Source organism: Plasmodium coatneyi, chromosome 10 (assembly GCF_001680005.1).
Source record: "Plasmodium coatneyi strain Hackeri chromosome 10, complete sequence".
Lineage (NCBI taxonomy): Eukaryota > Apicomplexa > Aconoidasida > Haemosporida > Plasmodiidae > Plasmodium > Plasmodium coatneyi.
This window is the reverse complement of record NC_033565.1, coordinates 1,149,744-1,171,543: the sequence shown is the minus strand read 5'-3', so window position 1 is coordinate 1,171,543 and position 21,800 is coordinate 1,149,744. Positions and strand designations below refer to the sequence as shown.

Below are 21,800 nucleotides of genomic sequence, written 5' to 3'. Positions count from 1 at the left end.
TAATGATTTTGTACATTCCAGTATGCTTCTCTTTCTTTTTTTTCTATTCTTCCACTTTTTTTCTTCCATTCTACTCTCTTTTTTTCTTCCATTCTTACTTTTTAAAAGAAAAAAATTCTCTAAAGAAAAAAAAAAGTTTTCTAATCTCTTTTTCTTTCTTTTTATATATTCTCTTCTTTAAAAAGAAGAAGAAGAAAAAAAAAAAAGGAAATAGGCTAAAGAAGAGAAAAAAAAGGTTTAAAAAAGAAGAAGTTCTTTTTAGAAAAAAAGAAGGAAAAAAAGAAAAGAAAGAAAAGAAATAGGCTAAAGAAGGAAAAAAAGAAAAACAAAAAAGGAAAGAACGAAGGAACGTAATTCCTTCCCTCCTTCCTTTCTTCCTTCCTTAGGAAGAATGTAGTGCATAAAGGAAAATGCAAAAAAAAAAGGGCAGTACATGGGTAGAATGTATACGTAAAGGAAGGAGGCAATGTTTGTTTTCTCTCTCTCTTTCTTTTCTTCTTAGGAAAGTGCAATGCATAAAGGAAGGAGTAGGGAAAAATTTTAAAAAAAAGGAAAAGAAGGATATAAAAAAAAAAAAAAAGAAAAAAAAATATCTTTTTCGCAAAAAAAAAAAGAACAGAAAAAGAAAAAGAAAAAGAAAAGGAAGAAAAAAAAAAAAAAAAAAAAAAAAGGGAAGAAGAGGAATAAAATTTTAAAGGAGAAAAGAGAAAAAAGGAAAGAAAAAGAAGGAAAAAAAGAAAGGAGAGGGAAGGTGAGTAATTCCCTTTTTTTATTTTTTCTGAAGAATGCAATGTACATAGGAAGGGTGGACGGAAGATTATTCTTTTTATAAGGAAGAAGGGAAAATAGAAAAATAAAATAAAATAAAGGAGCGTAATTTTCTTCTTCTCCTTTCTTCGTCCTTTTCTTCTGGGAAGAATGCAATGTACATAGGGGAAAGAGGGGGGGTAGATTTCTTATTCTTCTGAATGTACTTAAAAGGTATCCAAATATTCTTAAGGATGAGAATATATCGAGCTACGCTTGCTTCAGAACCATGGCGAACATTTTCGCGAAAGTCATACAAACATGGTTCAGGGATAGGCAAAAATTCAATGAGGATGCTGTGAATGTAAGGGAACGGAGTGCTAAGGATGGAATAGAACCCCCCACACAGAGTTCCATGCACAAGGGAACTTTACCCGTAGGAGTACAACGTAGAGTGTATTTATGAGTGTACACTACTTCTCCTTTCTTAATTCACAGCAAAAAATATGGGATGATATGAAAGCAATGTTCCAGGAGGTGACGGATCGATTGAAGAATGATGAGGACAGGGTAAAACTTCTATGTGAATCAGTGGACCATAGGACAAATACGAATGCAGTTATTAAGAAGGAGCTGTGCAAAGCCTTACTACGAATAATTTACTTCATAAATGGATTTAAGCCTGGGAACCGAATAAATCAAGGGTGGAAAGTAAAAGAAGCATTGGATGTGGAGAAATACTTGAGGTGTGTAGTGGGCAATGTGACCATCATGAAATTATTTGGTGGACACTGTAGAATGAAAGAAGTGAGTCAGTATGTAAAGGGAATTATAGATGAAACGAGCGGTGTGCACAATATTGAAGGAGTACATGAAAATTGCCAGTCAGTACCATTGGATGAATTAATATTAGGCAAACGACTTGTTTCCACAGAAATGGAACCATGGATTGAAAATATTGCGAGTGGAATAAATTCTATAAAACAGATACGATACTATAACAAATGTGTCACGGACACTAATATAATCCACGACTCAAGCATTCCCATACGGGGAAGCACTGCGAATATTAGGAAAATATTAGGAAGGAAGGAGAAGGACGAGCAATTGAAGGAACTTCTGGATGATAAGGGCGATATATCGAAGGACGATGTGAAGAAAATAGTACAGAAAGTAAAAGAAATAAAGGAAAGGAGGAAGAACCCGTGTTCTGAAAGTCTCACGGGCGGATTTGAGCAGGGGGAAGAAGGTATTCTCTTATGTTCCTTTCCTTCACTATATGGAATAATTATGGGAGTTACATGTTTCACCTTTCCCCTTTTTTATATAATATGAAGAAAGATAAGGAATTAATTCCATGTGTGTGTCATGTGTACACACACATGTGCTATTTTACATTTCCCTGCAGTTGGTATAGAGGAGTGGTTAACGGAATTTTCTAATTTAACCGTAAATAACAGTGATTATTATGACTATGACCGTGTAGAAAACGTTTCTGCTTTGTGTGATGACGATGATACTTTCAAAACTGCGAATGTGACAGATGGTTACAAGAAATTCTGTAGGGTTCTTATAAAGAACCTATGGATAGTTTCTAAATGTCATGATCCAAAGTACACAGGCAATAAGTGCATTAAAGGTGGGAGCAGCTGCTACTATGTGGAACCATGTGACCTGTTGAAAATTTGGTTAATGTATGTACGGGGGTTGTGTATACCGGGGGAAGTGGTACAGGGTATATTTGAAGCAGTTGAGCAAGTGAAAACGTTCTTCGAAAATAATGGTACATACAAAGAGTGCGACCTAAAGTCCTTCCCATCTTTATACAGGGAGGATGCCGACATGTTGTATAATATCTCCGAGTTATTAAGAAACAGTGAACTCCTGCGGAAGCAACTGGGGTCGCGCGAGCTAGAGTGGTGCGAGGCTGTACCCACCGGTGTCAAATGGGTACAGTGGGTAGATACACGTATCTCTCAGAGCCTAGGGCGCTCCAATGCGGCTGTGACACAAACGCCAGAATTAGAAAAAATGAAACAAATTATTGAAAAGACCGAGAAAAGATTGAAAGAGGACAAGGAAGAATTAGAACAAATTTCTGAAGTCATTACACAGGTCACAGAACAGAGTTCCGGACAAGGATCTGGTCAAGGAACTAATCCCGGATCCCCACCACCAATTCAACCATCCTCAGTTGGTGAAAACTGCACTACCGCTGGAGCTGACCTATGTACCCGCGTACAATGCGTAACAAATAAATATCATCAGAACAACGGTGGAACAAGTCCAACCTGGGTAAGTCAACACAATATATATTGTCTTCATTAAAATTAAAAGGAACACAATGTTGTTCATTAGAAAAAAAGGGGAGCACAATATATATTGTCTTCATTACAGTTTGGGGACAGTTTTTTTTTGTGTGTGCGTGTATTGTAGTTTGTACCAACTGAACAGGGGAAAATAGACACATATAGGGTGGACATAATTATGGGGGTATGGACATCATAATAATAATTATAGGGGGTGGATGGGCACATATAATAATTATATATGGGGAGATGGACAACATAATAATTATAGGATGCACATAATAATTGTAGTGGGCGTAGACATAATTGTAGGGGGGAAGGACATAATTATAGGGGGGAGTGGACATAATAATTATAGTACGGTGCACATATAATAATTATATAGGGAGGTGGGTTGGACAACATAATAATTATAGGGGGGGATGGACATAATTACATAGCATACATTTGTTTCCTTTCCCTTTCCCCTCTTTCTATTAACAGAGTGAAATGCAGGGCGAAATCGATCGTAGTGCCACAGAAATGTTTAAGAAAATATCTACAAATAGCACAGAAGTGCCACCGTACTGTATTGATGCAGGGAAGCAGAGTAGAAGAGTCACGGACCCAGAGAGAAAAGCATGTACATACATTACTGAGGGGCTGAAGTACATATACAACATTGCGATAGATAAGAAAGATTTAGAGGACCAAGATGCGAACGCTAGACTGAGGGCCCGAGATAACAGGTTGTTCAAACAAACCATGTTATGCCTAGTTCTAAACGCTTATGCAGATAAGTTGAAAGATCACGTTACATCTCCCTGTGAGGTCAGTGAGCAAACAATAATTCAAGCATTTGAGAAAGGGAATGAGCTCATTGATAAGTGGTGTGAGGGAAAGAAGAATGGTGGAAAGATGGAATGTGTAGTTTGTAAAAGGGAAGACTATAAAACGTGCAAAATAGACTATAACGGGAAAGAGGAGGAAATAGAGCCTAAGTTGAATGCCATGCTCCAGAAGAACGGCCAAAAAAAAGAATTAGATCGAGGTATAAGTTCTACATTTAACTCCTTATGTAGTCGCGTTCAATGTGTAATAACACAAAAGACCAGGGAAAAAAGGGACAAGACGAGCAAAGAAGTGTGGGAGGTTTGGAAAGGATTCATATTGAACATGGCTGTCTAATTTGTATAGAATTACAATGGCGGAATATATATTTTTTCACAGAAAGGAGAAGAAAGGTCTTCGTTTAAGTACTTCTTATATTTGCATGTTCCCCCCCCCTTTTTCCTCTCTCTTTTGCATTGTATTGTCAGGATGCAGCCTGGGATGACGCTAAGGGTGACGTATTGAAAGATCTGTCTGAGGCGTTGACTAAGGGGAATGGGGAAGACGAAGATGAATGTAAAAGGATTGGAGGAAAAGACGGTACAAGGGATGGCGCAAATAAAAGGGCATGTAATTATATTGTTAATGGTTTAAAACATATATATAGTATTACGCAGGATTCGCAGGGCACTACTGACCATCAGCACAAAAAAAATAGCAGAATATTTAAACAAACTATGTCATGTTTTATATTAAATGTGTATGCAGAACTCCTTAAAGGGAAGTGTATAGACGAAAACACTATAATGCAAGCATTCAATGCTGAGGAAAGTTTTCGCACAATGGAATGTACAGGGGGTAAATGTGAACAATGTAAATGGGACAATTGTACAGAGTTTATAATTGGACAGAAGAACAGCAGCCGTCGGAATGAAATAAAAGGGGAGCTTGAAAAGAATAAAGATATAAAGCCAACTCTGTCTACTATAGATACTTTATGTAACCCACAAACTGCCAAACCAGAAGCAGTACGACCTCCTGACTCAGCTGCAAGAAATGAATCTACCTCAGAAGATGGAAGTGTGGCGAAGTCTGCACCAGCACCCGTAGAAAAAACGCCTAAGAAGGCAGTGCAGGAGGTGGATCCTGAGCAACAAGGAACAGGTAAGAGTAGAGCATCAGATACCAAGAAAATTCCCAAAAAAGTAGACTGTAACAGCCATGAAGCTGATGAGGGTGTGGATATTGAAGCATGCCTTAGTCTGGACGGCGATCAGCCAACAACACCATCCGCTGTTGATCTGGATGAGAAAAATGAAGCCGATCACAGGGGAGGTGTCGTTGGTGAACCAGGTAGTCAGATGGGTAAGGTTGATATAGTACAAGGTAATGCACAACTCCCTACCGGTCCTCCTACAGGTCCAGGTACAACTGATGATAGTCAAACTTCAAGCACTAAGGACACAGACACTCAAACTCCTTCCGGATCTGCAGGAGCTGAAGCAGGTAAGAACCTTAGGGAATAAATAGAAGGAAATAAGAGTGAACACTTTAGGAAAAGGTAAACACTTTTGGGGAAGGTGAACACTGTACTGAAAGTAGACATTTTCCAGGGGAAAGGAACAATACTTTACCACCAAGGGGGGGACAACATTACCTTTCCTGAACGAAAGAAGGAATGTACTTCCTAAGGGAAGGAAAGGAAAGGGGAGGAATAACATTCCCTAAGGAAGGAAAGGAACAATACCTTCCCTGAAGGAACGAGAGGAAGGTTCTTTCCTGAAGGGAGGAAGGAAGGGAATATTACCTTCCTGAAGGGAAGAAAGGAACTTTCTTAATGGGAAGGGAAGAAATAAATGTTTTCGGAAGGTAGTAACTTTTAATTACATTGTAACAATCTTACTTACCTTAATTTTCAGGCGCAAGTAGTACTCATGGTAGTCAAGATGGTAGTGGAGGTGGTGGTGGACCTGGTCAGGGACCTGGTCCAGCACCACAACCCCCCCCTCCTCCACCACCACAACAAGGTGGTAACAAACCACAAGGTCCACCTCCCCCAGGGAAACCATCCAATAATCCACCAGCACAAACAAGAGCAACAGGAGCAACAACAAAAGGAATATCGCCACCTACTGCTGCCTCAGTTGTTAGCAAGATTGACAACCTTTCTGATCACCTTACCCCATACCTTCCTACCACTCCTGTGTTCCTTGGTATGTCTGCTATGAGTTATCTCCTTTGGAAGGTAAGAAAAGGAAAGAAAACGAAGAAAGGAAAAGAAAAGAATAAAAGAAGGAAGGAAAAGGAAAAGAAAAAAAGAAGGAAGGAAAAAGAAAAGGAAGGAGGTCTTAGGACGGGATGGACGACCCTTCCGACCTCCTTACCCCATACCTTCCTACCATTCCCGTCTTAATTGGTACTTCTGTCATAAGTTCTTTGCTTTGGAAAGTAAGAAAAAAAAAAAATTAATAAATAAATAAAAAGAAAAAGAGAAGAAAAAAAAAGAAAAAAAGAAGAGAAAAAAAGAAAAAAAAAGAAAAATAAAGAAAAAAAAAAAAAAGAAAAAAAAAAAAGAAAAGAAAAAAAAAGAAAAGAAAAAAAAAGAAAAGAAAAAAAAAGAAAAGAAAAAAAAAGAAAAGAAAAAAAAAGAAAAGAAAAAAAAAAAAAGAAAAAAAAAGAAAAGAAAAGAAAAAAAGAAGAAAAAAGGAACACACCTTCCCCCTTTTTTACCTTAGATGAAGACTTCACTCCTGTTTTATACTGGCTGTTCTGTTCTTAAGAACAACATTCCACACCCCAAAAATTAATTTTTTTCCCTCCTTTTTCTTGCAGTATTTTTTCCTTGGTAAAAAAAGAAAACGTCACAAAAGAGTACATAAAATACCTGATTCTCCCCCCTTAGGAGAACAACTCCCTGATAATGTGGACGACCAGGCAGATGATCCACATACATATACATTAGTAAAAAAACGTAAACAACCAAGATCTGCTCCAACGGGAAGAACGAAGAGATCAAGAAAACGGGGCGTTCATCGCCGTGGTGGTGTGCATCGCCGCATGATTATTGATATTCATTTAGAAGTCTTAGACGAATGTCAAAAAGGGGATCTGAATTCGACGAAGGAGGATTATTTTACCATTCTTGTTCAAGAGTTTATGGGATCGGAATTCATAAAAGAAGAATATGTTCCGGAGGAACAAGTTTCTATGGTTGATGTTCCTAAGGAACAGGTTCCAAATTCAGATTCCGAGTTTAGGGAAGGAAGACCTCGTTCCTAAGGAACAAGTTCCTATGGATGATATTCCTAGGGAAGAAGTTCCAAGTTCAGATTCCGGGTTTAGGGAGGAAGACTTTCTTCCTAAGGAAAGTGTTCTTACGGAAGGAGTTCCTAGGGAACAGGTTCAATGTTCAGATTCCTGATTTTAGGGTGTAGTAAATATATTTTCGTTTTTTTTTTTTTTTTGTTGTTTTGTTTTGTATTGCATGGAAGTGTTTACATGTTCAATGTGTAATTAACATAAGTGGATGTGAAAAAAAAAATTTTTCTTACCCACTTTATTTTGTTTTGTTTGGATAATTTTTCTTTTTTTATTGAAGAATTAAAATGTGTTGATTAAATTTTTTTTTGTTATAGTTTTTTTATCTTTATAATGTTTTTTTCACCATTTTTAAATACTCTTTATGAAGAGGGTCAGCAAGTTTTTCCGCATCCGCGTTGGGAGTATCTCCTTCCCTTCATGCAGTTATTCAAATGTACAAATGAAACGGAAAGAGAAGAAATGAAGGAAAGAAGGAAGGAAGGAAGGAATGAAGGAAAGAAGGAAAGAAAGGAAGTAAGGAAGGAAAAAAGGAAAGAAAGGAAGTAAGGAAGGAAAGGGAAAAAAAGAAAATGTCTCTTTTTTTTTTTTTCTTACACTGCATATAAGCTTTATGATGGTTATTTATGTCCCTCCCCCTCTTGAGGGAGGTGGCACACACTCATTCAAAATTCCAAATGACTGTTAAATTCCACAATGTGTTACACAGTGACGGTGTTACATACGACCGTAACCTACATTCCGATGAGGAGGTGTATTAATATTATTTGTTCCTGTTCGTGCTCCTGTTCTTCCACGTCTGGTAGGTGGTCCTGTTGACGATCTTGTGTACGCATCAGCAGAGCGTACTGTAATGGGATCAAATGTGGAACCTGTTTCCGAACTTCCTGTGAAGTCCACTGTGGAAGTTTCTGTTAATTCGTCAAATTGTTGTTGGCTTGATCTTTTCTTTCTTCTGCTCCTTCCTCCTCCACTTCCAGAAGAGTGGTTACCAAACCAAGAAGACCATGGTTTATACTGAACGGAAGGAAGTTTGTGTTAGGATGGTAAGGTGGAAGGAAGGTTGTGTTAGGTGGGTGGTAGGTGGAAGAATGGTTCTTAGGTTGGTTGGTGCAAGGAAGGAGGGTTGTTAGGGGTGGTAGGTGGAAGGAAGGAGGGTCTAAGGAAGGAGGTTCTAATGAAGGAAGGGAAGGGTATAAGGAGGGAAGGAGTTCTAAGGAACATGGAGAGGAACGGGTCTAAGGAGAAGGAAGGGATGGTCTAAGGAGAAGGAAGGGATGGTCTAAGGAGGAGGAAGGAAGGGTTAGGTGTGTTAGAAGGAAGGGTTAGGTGTGTTAGAAGGAAGGGTTAAGGGTGTGTTAGAAGGAAGGGTTAAGGGTGTGTTAGAAGGCAGGGTTAAGGGTGTGTTAGAAGGCAGGGTTAAGGGTGTGTTAGAAGGCAAGGTTAAGGGTGTGTTAGAAGGCAGGGTTAAGGGTGTGTTAGAAGGAAGGGTTAAGGGTGTGTTAGAAGGAAGGGTTAAGGGTGTGTTAGAAGGAAGGGTTAAGGGTGTGTTAGAAGGAAGGGTTAAGGGTGTGTGACCTAGGGGTTTCTAGGTTATGGAACAACAATATGACCTGCTACTTACACTCCCCAGGGGGGGTACACCCGAGGGGTGTATTAATATAAGAAAAAGGAAAAAGAGAAAAAGAAAAAAAAAAAAAAAAAAAGGGAAAAAGAAGGAAGGAAGGAAGGAAGAAAGGAAGGGTGCATTAACAGGTAAGGTATAGTGTGGATTGAAGGAGGGCGTAATAGAAGGAAGTGGTAAGGTCCTCCAAGAACACAATGCATGCACCTAATAAGAACTGTTCGTATTGTATAAATTAGGGCCTGATAAAGGGAAGTATAGGTGGGGTGGCGTCCCCATTTAACAGGCAACAAGGAAGAGATGAAACAGGGGGAGGGGGGCGGTAAAAATGTAATTACACTCGCCCTAATCAACCATAAGCGGAAAGAAGGGTCATTGTTGCGCACCCCTCCCGCCCACACCATGTATGGGAGAAAGTATGACGAACGCACAGCAATACTATATAAAAAGGGGGATGCGTAATGCATGAGGAACTTTGTTCATATGTAATATTTAGTGCAGTTCCGTCCCTTCCTTCCCGTTATTGTCATGCGTAGGGTTTATTCAACCTATAAATTAAGGCTTATTCCGATGAGTACTAATAATAAATATCCACATTCCACATTACCCCCGTATGGAGGAAGGAAGGTTGTTAGGGGTGGAAGGAAGGTGCTCCTAATGCACATATGCATAAGAACTGCATATATGCATATATGCATATATGAACTGTGCATTGCACCACACAATATATATATGTGTTCTAACAATACTTTAATGATCTAACAACCCACCGACCACCTAACAATCTTCCACCCCCAACGCCCCCCTTTCCATTTAAGAATAGCAAAATAGAACATAGAGTAAATTTCACATGCTTAAATTTTTTCTAAAGAAGAAAGGCAGTTGTACAAGCCCCTTTTCCTCTATATATGTACATAATAAAGGGAAGCATGTGTGCGTGTACAATGTAATAGGGGAGCATGCGTGCGTGTAATAAACATAATAATAGTTTAATGTTCTACAATGTCCTCAAAGAATAGCGGTACGGAGAACTATCATATCATACTGTAGTGAACGAATCTAAAAGGAATGTAGGAAGGGAATATGGTGGGTGTGAAAAGGGGTAGTGCTGTGCTGCATGTATGCACATGTTATATATATATATATAGAATGGAACAAATTTTCCCTTCTTACAACATAAAAAAAGGGGATGGAGTGTGCTTGTTCGTTATATATACAGAAGAAGGATATATAATTGAAGGGGGAAAATGGCACCACTAGAACCGCAGGTTACTTTATATTTGAAATAAATAAACATTATGCGCACATTATTACGTATACACACATTGAAATAATAATAATACAAAGGAATGCATGTAAGCAGGAGCACAAACCCATGTATTCCACTTCCTATATGAATTATGTACTTTTGGGGGATGGGTCCAAATATGTTGCCCACAGAGAAAATATATGCTGAGTTCGACAAGGGCGAAGAACATTGTAATCTTCATAGGAAACAAAATAGGAAACCAGAAATAGAGACAAAATTAGGAACAGAATTAAGATGGTTACGGAGTAAAAATAAAGATTGTGCCGATAAAATTGTAAATGCTTGCTGTTATGCATTAAACATGGAGGAAAATGACAATGAGCACTATGGTCAACGTTGTAATTTACTATATTTTTGGATTGGTGACCAAATAAAGGGAAAAATCAAAGAGTCTAATTTCATCTATGCCATCTCCCTTGTTCATGATGCACTGCGGAAAATCAACTCCGAATGGAGTTGCAGTGATATATATGATGATATTAGGAAAGACAAGTTCGAAAAGGCTAAAGAACTGTTTGATTGGTATTACGACTATAATAAACTGGAGGCGAATCTTCGGCATATTGAATCGGCTCTATGTCCAAAGTTAAAGAAAAAATTGCAAGGAGCAAAGGAAGCATATAACGGACTGAAGAGTATGTGTGTCCCTAGTAGTACTACTTCTGATTCATATTGTCAAGAATTTAATAGTACATTAAAGGGGAAGTATGAAAAAATATTACATTTGAATTGTGCTTCGGAATTGGAAGAGGAAGTTGCATCAGTGGGGACATCAACGGGAGTATTAACGGTTAACCTCCTATCATTTAGGGGTGACTAACACAGTAGTGTGTACACATATATATGTAACACTCCTGCCCATTATATAATGAAGAAGAGTGAGAGAGCACGTAAGAACATCCATCTATATGTTCCATTATTTACTAATTTTACACTTTTAGGATGGGGTTGACTCAGTTAAAGTACCCTCCGCATTCATGTACCAGCTGCTGGAACAAGGCATAGGGTGTGGTGGAGAGGAAGGAGTTCCTGAATGCTGCAAGAAGAAGGGGGATTTGCAGCTGGTACTAAATATGCACACGAAGAATGGTATTTCTGCCGAGGAAATTATGGACCCCTATTGTTATGCGTGTGAATTAAGGAAAGAAGAGTCCGATAATAATATACCCTGTTATTTTTTTTATTACTGGTTAGGAGATAAAGTGAGGGAGAAATTGAGTACGGGCAGTAATTTTCCGACTGCCATGAAGAAAATTTACGATCAACTACCGAATGACCAATGTAAGGATGAATTCAATAAATTGTACGACGATGTTGGCCAATATGTTTTCCCAGAGTGCAAAGTACTTTTCGATTACAATTATAACATTAATGCTTGGCAAGGGGACTCGAAATGTAAGATAGATTCTAATAGTGTACAATATAAGGGACAACTGGAAAAAGTTAAATCAGCATATGAAAAATTATGTACTATTTGTGGAAGTAGTACTGATAAGTGTTGTACTGAATTTAGAAGTAAATACTGGGCAGGTAACAGTACGTGTAAACCGTGGCCACCAGAGGAACTACCGAAACTAACATGCACCGCTAAACATGAACCGGAGTATGTGGAGGGTGAAGACGAATTTCTGGGAAGTGAGGATGGTGTTATAGATACAGAGGAAGGGGAGGAAGACGAAGATGAGGTCGAAGAGGAACTCAATGCTAAGGGTCACGCGTTGTCTCCTAATGTGAACCCTAAGGTGGACGGCGAATTGTCAGGTGAAACGCTAGATGGTCAATTATCCAGCGATGAGCAGGGCGCATCCATCCTTGCAGCAGATACCGATACTCCAGGGAGTAGCACCACCACTACTGCAGCAGTTTCCTCTGCACTTCCCATTGTAAGCCTACCAGCAATCGCTTACCTTCTGTACAAAGTAATAATTATAATTGTGAAGTGAAAATATTAGGGAAAGTGATGTTTATTGTTATTATTAATCCTTCCTTATTTGAGCAGTACAAATATAGAATAGACTGTACCATGTGCATACATATATGTATGCATGAATATGTACAAATGTGTGTATGTACAGAATAGAGTACACATACATATATATATACATGTCCACATATATGTATATATGTGGACATATTATATTATGTTGCCCCCCTCCCGCTTTCTTCCACTTCTTCCTTCATTAGCGTAATCTTTTATCTTCATGGATACGTAATTCTTTTTTTGGAGGAAGAAAAAAGAACAGTAAAAATAGGAATAGAAGGTCTGCCATTAGGAGAGATATTAATGAGTTTGGAGATGACGACGACAATTCTACAGAAGGTGCTTCAACAATTGGTGGTTCGACAGCAACAGGTTCAATAGCGGACCCATCTGAATATTCTGTTCCATATGTTAGATAATTTCTTTCTTTTAAAAAGAGGAAGGGAAAGAAAAAAGAGGAAAAAGGAAAAACTCATTCTTTTTATATATTCCAAGAGTTAGAATTCCGCGATGTGCATACTGAGTAAAAGCATGCTGCAACACATGCGTGCTTTTTTTTTTTTTTTTTTTTTTTTTTTTTTTACATTCAGAGCACTATTTTACACCTCTTCTCAATTTTTTTCGCGTGTATCCTTAATTTCCTCATGGGGGCGCGCACATATGACCCCGCGGGAATGAGGGAGTAAGGACAAATTTTATGAGAATGTGTGTTCCAACGCGTATGAGATGGACTTTTTCTTTTTTTTTTTTTTAAAAGAAGCATACGGTGTGTGACGAGGGAAGTTGAGAAAAAAAAAAACAGTAAGAAAAAAAAAAACAGTAAGAAAAAAAAAAAAAAACAGGAAGAAAAAAAAAAAAAAGCGGAAAAAAAAATAATAAAAGCCAAGGAGGCAGAAATAACAAGAGCATAAAATAGGCAAAAAGGGGCGAACCACTGCGGACCTCCTTCGCGGGAACCTTTGCGAACCTGCGCACAACAACTTGGAGCTTTTTTAAAATGTCCATAATTAGTACTTTAAAAGGAGAAGGAAAAAACAAATTATTAAGATTAAAAAAAATTACAAAGACAAAAATTTGTCAACAGAAATAAATAAGCACTTGCGATATTAAGGAAGTTGCAAACAAGAATAAAATTAAAAGTTTGCCAACAGGTCAAAATAGACTAAAAAAATTTCTTTTGGACTTATGTTAATTTACACATAAACGTAAAAACTGTCATACACTGTGAAAAAAAAGAAAGAGAAAAATATGTTAAATGTGTTTTACACATAACATTAGAGAAAAAAAAATGGAATACATACCATACACACCATTCATAGGTCCTATATGTGTAGGTATCGTGTAATAGAAATGATCTTCAGTTAGATGCAATTTCATGCTTTTTAATTTCAAGAATTACAAGAATTCCTTCTGTCCTATGATAAATAATTGTCTTTGAATGAGTGAAAGTTCCCTTCCCATCTAAGTTCCATTTTCTCGTCCTACGTGGGTGTCATTTCCTTTTAACATGTGGTTGCCATTTTCCTCTCCTTCTTTGATGACTTCATCCGTTCATCTATGCGCCTGTTCCCCCCCCCCTTTTTAATCATCCTCCTTAGGCACCATTCCCATTTCGCTTTTGACGTCATTTTTCATTTTACCCCCTTCCTTTTCAACATCACCTTTTCACCTACCTAACAATCTTCGTCCTGCACATCACCCTATGGACGTCGCCACTTATTTCCTTTCATACCACTTAAAGAGGTTATCAATTCTTCGCACATGTGTACATCACTTATATCATGCATAAAAATACCACTAATGCAAACGGGGCAGAATATAGTAATTGACGTGCAAGGGTATTAATAAAAGGGAGCAAAGATAATTCAAAAAATGGGGAATGGGGAGGGCATTTATGCACCTTCCTATTACTGAATTTAGGTGATCCTACACTAAATGCAACATTTTTTCCCTTCTTCTTTTCTTCTTTAAATATGTCCATTAGTGATGATTGATAGTCAGCATAGTCGTTATTTCGCTCCTCAAAAAGAGTGTCTACACTACCAGTAAATGTGGATAGGTTATCATCATCAACATAGTCATAGTCATAATAATTATAACGTGGAAATTTAGTCTGCTGTTCCGGAAAGAGACTGTCCATACTGCTTGAATTTGTGGACACGTTATCAATATAGTTGTCGTCATGATCATCAAAATTGTGCAAGTTTAAAGAATCGTTTGATTGGTCAAAATTATCACGATGCTTCATTCCTTTAGTTTTTTCTTTTAAACTATTCATAGAACTGCTGCTGTTGGTACATAGTGAATTAATACTGTCCATAGAGCTGCTTTTTGTAGATAAGGAATTAGAACTACCATCGTATTTTGTTGTACCTAAGCGGTTCTTCAAAGAGGTGTAGTATGAAAGACCATCATCCGGTGCGTGCCTTCCATTTTTGCCATGTATGGAAGCATTTAATCGGTTAAACAATTCTCTATCGTTGCTACTGAATAATGGACCGTTCATTTTTTGTTCCTTTAAAATATGGCTGTTCTGTTGTTCATGCTGTTGTGTTTTTTGTTGTGGTGTTGTTGTTTCTATATAGGTTTGCTCATATCCCATTAATAATCTACTAATCCGCACAACACGTGAATTGTTATTTTGGTTCGTCAACCTGTTCCATGGTCTACTCAATTCAGGTATCTGAAAAATTAAAGGAAGGAGTATATTCGAAATTTATACAATACACATATTTATTATGATAAAACAAAAAAAAAAGTTCCATCTTTCGTAAAAACATAAAAGTTAGTTATAATGAATGTAGGAATTTTTTTATAGGTGTTATAGTAGTTCCCATCTTACGTAGTTAGTATGTTGTGTCCACGAGGAGTAAAATATGGCGAAGGTGAGGAGTAGTGAAAGTTTTGTTAAACGTATGGGTGCCATCATTTTGTTTTGGCTCTTCTTTGTTTGCTTCTTTTTTCTTTAAGTTTGAGAAATTTTTTTGATGATGTCGAAACAACGTTTTTTTTTTTTTTTTTTTTTTTTTTTAATAGAACATGTTAATTAAATTCCTTGCGCATGCGACTTATGGTTTCTTTGTTCTAAGTGTCCACATATAACCTTAAATGAAACAATAATATTGTATAGTAATAATACATTTGATAAAATAAGTTATTTACAAAGTATAAATAAGTGAAGAATGTTTTATTTGTACATATTATATTATTTAAAGAATAGTTGTTAAGGGTGGATCAGTAAAAAAATTATCAGATGAGTTACTTTTTATGCACTTTTCTAAATTATAATATCACATTTCTTCTGATGGTTACAGAATATGAGAAAAAAGTACATACGTTAGAAAAAAAAAAGAATATTCTCTACATATATGTTCACTTAAGAATTTATTGCTTCTATTTTGGATATAATGGTGGAATGAAATGGTGGACAGAATGGGTGGGTCGAGAAAAATTATATTAAAATATATATTTTTTTTTTTGCATTATGTAGGAAAGGATGAAAATTTGTTTTTTTGTAAGTGGTATAGCGTGTTGTTATAGGTTCAAGGTATAAAAAGAATGTTTCTCCTTTTCTATATTCAATGTCGGTAAAAAAGATATTATTATTTAAAAAATATTCTAAAAAAAAATTTCCTTATAGAACCACTTTTTTTCTTTTACAATATACAACAGAATTATTATATTATTCACTTTACTGCTGAGATCTTTGTGCATTTTTTATTAAAATTAAAATATATTCTATGTTGTAAAAAAAATATATTTTTTAAAGGAAGATATATTTGTTCTGACGAAAGGAAAAAATAAGTAAAGAAATAAAGTTGGTCTTTTTAAGGGGAAGGAAGTAAATTTTTGTTTTTTCCAATTAGTGTCTCTGTACTTTTCAAGAAGCACGCAGTTATAGTATAAAATTATAGAATAGTTCTCATGAATGAATACCAAGATTTTTTAAAAGGAAAAAAAAAAAATTAAAATACTTATAAGCAATAGTTTTTGTGGGGCGAGCGGTAGTTATATTTTTTTTATCTTTATTTCTGAAATATATTTAGTATTTAAATATTTTTTAAATTCCTCAGTGCAAGGAACATTTTCCTACTACTATTACCAAAAATAATAATACTTCTCCTGATGGACGGCGGCATCATTTTTTTAGAGTAATCACGTGAATCCGTAAAAACCGATACAAAAATGTTGTTCGTAGAATGAATTGAGGAATGCAATTCTTCCCTAAAGAACAAGTCGGACCTTTAAATAAAGGGAAAAATGCATGGATGCCTAAATATTGATGGTAAGAAAAGTTTTAAATAGAATAAATAACAACGAAGCACGTAAACGTAAATAAATAGAATAATAAAAGGATGCATTTTAGTAGAATAATATTACTCTTCATACTTTATGTGAACACCTAAGAAACCCATACTAAGGAAAAAGGAATTATTAAATATGGTACGCTTTATGATAATTTCTATTCTCATTCTTAATAATACGATAATACCTACCACGGTCATGTCAAATGCTCTGTAATAATTGATGCAAATACAACTTCTTATCAAGAACATTTTCTCTTCCATTTCACACATTCCTCAAACAACAAACCACCACCATTGTTGCCAAGGGATTAGCATCCACAATTTAGCTACAAATTGTTTCTTCCTAAGGAATGTGTTGATACAATTGTTGATGTTCTAACTCATCCGCCCCATTCACCTCTCCCATGTTGTCCAATAAATGTTTGAACCAATCTGCTGTTTGACTGTTCCATTCCATAAGGGCACGCTGCTTTGGATACTTATATTTTCCACGAATCTTTCATTCTTTCTTGCATTTTATAATTACTATTGTAATGAACTCAGAACATAAGATTACGGTAGTTCCCATGGGGATATTATATTCGATGATAACCTATATTTCTTTGCCTCTGTTGTGCAGTATTTGTTCTTCCCTTCCTGGGTATTGTAGTATATGGGACAGAACGTACTTTACTGGAATCAAACGTGGAACTTGTTTCCAATAGCCGATCGTGGAGTTTGCTGTTGAATAATCTGTTAGCATGCGGTCAACGTGATGGCGCCAGGTGGATCTTCTTTTTCTTCCTGCGCTGCCCCCAAATTTGTTCAGGAACGAAGAAGCTAGAAGATTATAATGAAAAAAAGGAAAGAAGTAAAGGTATTAAAAGAAAAGAAAAAAATCAAGCGCACATATGTATTACACATATATGCACATTTATTGTGCATATAGGTAATACATGTACTTTGAATGTGCACTTTGAGCAGGAAATGATGAATATTTTTTTTTCTTCCCCCTCCTTTTAAAAAATATTATGATAGACATATATATATATATATATATATGTATTGTATATATATGTGTATGTATGCACTTATATGTGTCTGTATATATTATTCTAATGTTCTATGTATATAATGTGTATTAGTAATTATGTTAATTACTTACTTTATATAAAAAGAATGCGGCAATTGTTGGTAATCCAATGGCAGCAAATGTACCAGATATAGCAGCGGCGACAGCGTTGCTTGGACAATCTGATGTATGTTTTAAAGAACATTTTAATTTTAATAATTCGTCATAACTATGATCCTTAGACATTTGTTTAAAATTCGTACACCATTCTTTGCTATTCTCCTTTTCACATACTTTATTCATATAATCATAAGCTGAAACAACCTTGTCCACGTAATTGACATTTCCCCCAGTTCACTGAGGCCCCGTAGTTTTGGGATCATCTGTGCATGCCCTTATAGTGGTATAATCATGATCATAATCGAACATTGGTTTCATATGGTTAAAAGTGTCCAAGCTAATGCCACCGTATATAACTTCGCACTGGTTATTACTAGTGCTTAGTCCATTCAGTTTTTTTAATTCTTCGTAGACTTTATGCATAGCTTCAGAGAACTCTTGACCTTTGTTCGATGTCTTGAATAGTGTATCCCCTATCGAATAATATAAATATTTACAATGTTCACTCTTAGGGGCAACGCTCTCTTTCATGTTGGGCACGTGGCACCAGGCTTTTACAACTTGATCCTCATATTCCATGGACTTCGCGTAGTCATTCACTATACCCTTCAGCGTACACGCTATTTCTTCCGACGTGCTCCTACCTTCACCATTACACAGTTGCTCGGTACTTCCGAGTTCACAATATATTTTCTGTGAGGGTAGACGTTTATCTTGGCAGTTCTCCTATAAAGGTAATTAAGGGGAGGAATATATATGCATATGTATGTACTCCTTACCTGTTTGTTTCATTATACTTGAAGTTTTATATGCACAATATTTAACTATCCACTCTGAATAAGAAGTAACGAACCTCTAGTGTGTTTCTCTTTATTATTAATACTGGTTTCTGTGGATCCACTATTCCATACATTGCCTCGTAAAGTTCCTGTGGACTTTTATCCCTATACCCTTTTTCCACCCCTAAACAGTTCGCAAGGTTTGCCCCGCTGCATGACATTTTTACAGTTTCATATTTATCGGCAATTTTTTTCAAATATTCCTTATATCTTTCACAGCTAACGTTAGTTGAATCTTCGTCCACTTCCTCCTCGTCTTCTTCGTCGTCATCCTCGGCATCTTCCGTTATTTCTTCAGGCTGCAATGGATCCATTCCTAGGTCGTACATTTTAGCGAATAACTTTATTCCACCATTTTCCTGTTCTATTTTACATTCTAGGTTACTGCAGTACTCTTGTAATGCTCCGGGTAATGCACTCATAATGCGCCCCAATTCAGCATTGTCTTGGATTTTTTCATATATTATGGCTCCTGCTAAGTAATATAGAAGATCGCAGCGCCGTGGCTGGTCGAGTTTCCCCTCAGGAATGTCCGATATACAGCACCCGGCTTGCAAAATATTATCCATAAATTGCTCATCATGCTGATGTGTCGACGGTAATATTCTTTTTAAAATATAACTATAACTTCTCAATTGTTCCCGCAGGCTATCGCAATAAAGTCCCTTTCCTCTAGGACTTTCTTCCATATTTTCTGAAGTTCAACTATTCGAAATTGATCTGCATAAGTACACTGCACAAGGTGTACATGCGCTCTTCTTTTCACTGTGACGTAGATAGAGTGTTATATGTGCACAGTACATATGTATGTACATCATATACATGTTCATATTCCTATATATATAGGTATATATATGTGCCTATATATGCATATATGTATGTATATGTATCCACTCTGAATGAAAAAAAGTATCCTTTTTATTGGTCTCTTCTTTTATTATTATTACTGCTGCTGTTATTATTCTTCTTCCATATGTGCATTGTATAATGTGTATATGTGGAATACATGTAATTTGAATTTTATGTTGGAGCTGTTTAACCATTTATACAGGAGGAAATATGTACGAATTTTATGAATAATATATTCCTATTGGTGAACTTCTCCATTATTTTAGATATAAGGGGGAGCACAATTTTTCCCAAAAAAACATTTTGTTTCTACTATTATTTCTTTTCTTTCTGTTACATAAAGTTGGCTGATTAAAAATTGTTAAAAGTTGTTCATACATGCACAACTTATATATAGGAAGTGTTCTTTTCCTTCCTTTTTTTTTAAATGTGCACATAAAAACACATTCAATAAGTATTGTGTACCTATGGAATAAGGAAAGAAGGCATATAATATAGAGGAAGTTGCACTATTTATTTAGGCACTAAAAATACACCCATTCCTATAAAAATGTTGCTTATTGTACACTCTTCTTCCTTCATTAATGTTTAGTAATAACAGCGCCACCCTTCTCACTTTCCTTCCTCCTTAAGGACATTATAATTAATTTACACAGTTTCAGTACATTGTATCATTTCAGATCTTCCTTCCTCTCTCCTTTTAATATAGATTATATTTCTATACATATTTATGTGATCCTCCATTTCCCTTTTTCTTCTGATGAGTATAATATAAATACATTTTTCACATATAAAAAGTTTTCAGGGTTTAGGCTTCATGGTTTAGGGTTTGTGGTTCACGATTTACGGTTCAAGGTCTAGGGTTCCGGGTTCAGGCTTTAGGGTTCAATTTTTAGTGTTCTGGGTTCGAGGTTCTGGGTTTAGGGCTTAGAGCTCCGGGTTCCGGATTCACGGTTTAGGGTTCAGGGTTTAGGGTTCAGGTTTTAGTGTTCAGGTTTTTGGGTTTAGGGTTCAGGGTTGAAGTTTATATTTTAGTGTTTAGGGTTTAGGGTGTAGGTTTTGGGGTTTAGGGTGTAGTGTTTGGGGTTTAGGATTTTATGTAGGAAACGTTTGTTTCTAAGGACTATCTTTCGAGGATGGAATTTAGAGGTTAATATTGCTATGACATTTTTTGTTAAGGAAGATGTTCATATGGAGCAGGTTCAATGTTCAGGTTCGGGGCTTAGCAAGGAGGACTTTGCTCCTACAGATGATGTTCCTGCAGAAGATGTTCCTAAGGGAATTATTCTTAAGGAAGATGTTCTTATGAAACAGGTTCCATGTTCATGTTTCGTGTGTATTGTTGATATTCGTAAGGAAAATTCTCCTAAGGAAAAATTTCTTAAGGAACAGGTTCCAAGTACAGATTGCGGATTTAGGGAGATAAACGTTTTTCTCTACGAACGTGTGCCTAAGGAAGGTGGTCTAAGAAGCAGGAAGGAAGGAGTTTTAAGGAAGGAAGATGGTCTGAAGAAGGAAGGTGGTCTGAGGAAGGAAGGAGGTCTAAGGAGGGAAGGAGGGCTTCAGGAAGGAAAGAGAAGGAAGGGATCTAAGGAGGAAGGAAAGGAGGGTCGAAGGGAAGGAAAGAGTCAGATGCAAGGAGGGGGTTAGATGGAGGAGGAAAGGTCTAAGGAAGGAAGGAGGGTCTAAGTGAGCAAAGGAAAGAAAGGAAGTCTAAGGAGAATAGGAAGGAAGGGTCTATGGAAGGAGGTTTAAGGAATGAAAGTGGTCTAAGGAAGGGAAGGAGTGTCTAAGGGAACTATACATATGTGCGATGTCGTTTTTATTTTAGTTCAGTTAGAAAGGCGATTTTTCACTGTGTTCACACCCCACATGGGACAACATACTATGGTAGCACCTCGAAAATCTATATGGTTGTCGTTGTATTCGACATAATTAAGAGGAGTGCAATACCATGAAGTAGAAGTTCTATGGTCGCCTACTAAGGAATAAACTCGAAATTTTTATATATAAGGAATGTATGGAGAAAAGTGTATACATTTGGTGACTAACTATTAGTACGAATAAATTAGTATGAAATATAGAAATGACGCTGTTCTTTGAACATGTAGGGGGTGTGCGACTATAGTGTATTTACTTTATTCTCTTATAAGATATTCCTTAATAAACTTCTGATGTACACTTATACAGTACTATTGGTAATCATATTTACTGTACGCACACACAAATATAACACAATATATTAAATTCCTCATTCATTCTTTTCTTGCTTCCAAATTGTGATTTATCATCATCATTTTATGCATTGCAACAAAAGAGTGCGTACAAATGACTACACAAATAGCAGTAATGATGATGATCGTCATCATTCACATATAATAATAACAATATATATATATTTACTAACATCGTATACACATAAAAAAAAGGAGTTTCCCCCAGAACCTCCACACGCCCCAAACTTTCCTAACGCCTCCGGACCCTTATGAACCTTCCTAATACAGTAAAATAGAAGATAGAAGGAGAAAAGGGTTTT

The 21,800-nt window shown here is 36.5% G+C and overlaps 3 protein-coding genes across 3 annotated transcripts; 2 read left to right on the top strand and 1 right to left on the bottom strand.

Annotated features, from left to right (window-relative positions):
* Window positions 1-1,209: 1,209 nt before the first annotated feature.
* PCOAH_00030540 (SICA antigen) lies at window positions 1,210-6,094 on the top strand (the record flags this gene model as incomplete). The annotated part of the gene is made up of 6 exons (XM_020059855.1): window positions 1,210-1,996; window positions 2,156-3,042; window positions 3,540-4,187; window positions 4,355-5,245; window positions 5,286-5,372; window positions 5,786-6,094. The coding sequence occupies 6 exons, from the start codon at window positions 1,210-1,212 to the stop codon at window positions 6,092-6,094; spliced, it is 3,609 nt and encodes a 1,202-aa protein (XP_019915215.1).
* A 130-nt stretch (window positions 6,095-6,224) lies between these two features.
* On the top strand, window positions 6,225-7,287 carry PCOAH_00030530 (SICA antigen; the record flags this gene model as incomplete). Its single annotated transcript, XM_020059854.1, is given in 3 exon segments — window positions 6,225-6,314; window positions 6,699-7,097; window positions 7,111-7,287. 3 exon segments carry the CDS (start codon window positions 6,225-6,227, stop codon window positions 7,285-7,287), a joined length of 666 nt encoding a protein of 221 aa, XP_019915229.1.
* Window positions 7,288-17,810: 10,523 nt separating this feature from the next.
* On the bottom strand, window positions 17,811-19,104 carry PCOAH_00030520 (KIR protein; the record flags this gene model as incomplete). The annotated part of the gene is made up of 2 exons (XM_020059853.1): window positions 17,811-18,302; window positions 18,430-19,104. 2 exons carry the CDS (start codon window positions 19,102-19,104, stop codon window positions 17,811-17,813), a joined length of 1,167 nt encoding a protein of 388 aa, XP_019915339.1.
* Window positions 19,105-21,800: the final 2,696 nt, after the last annotated feature.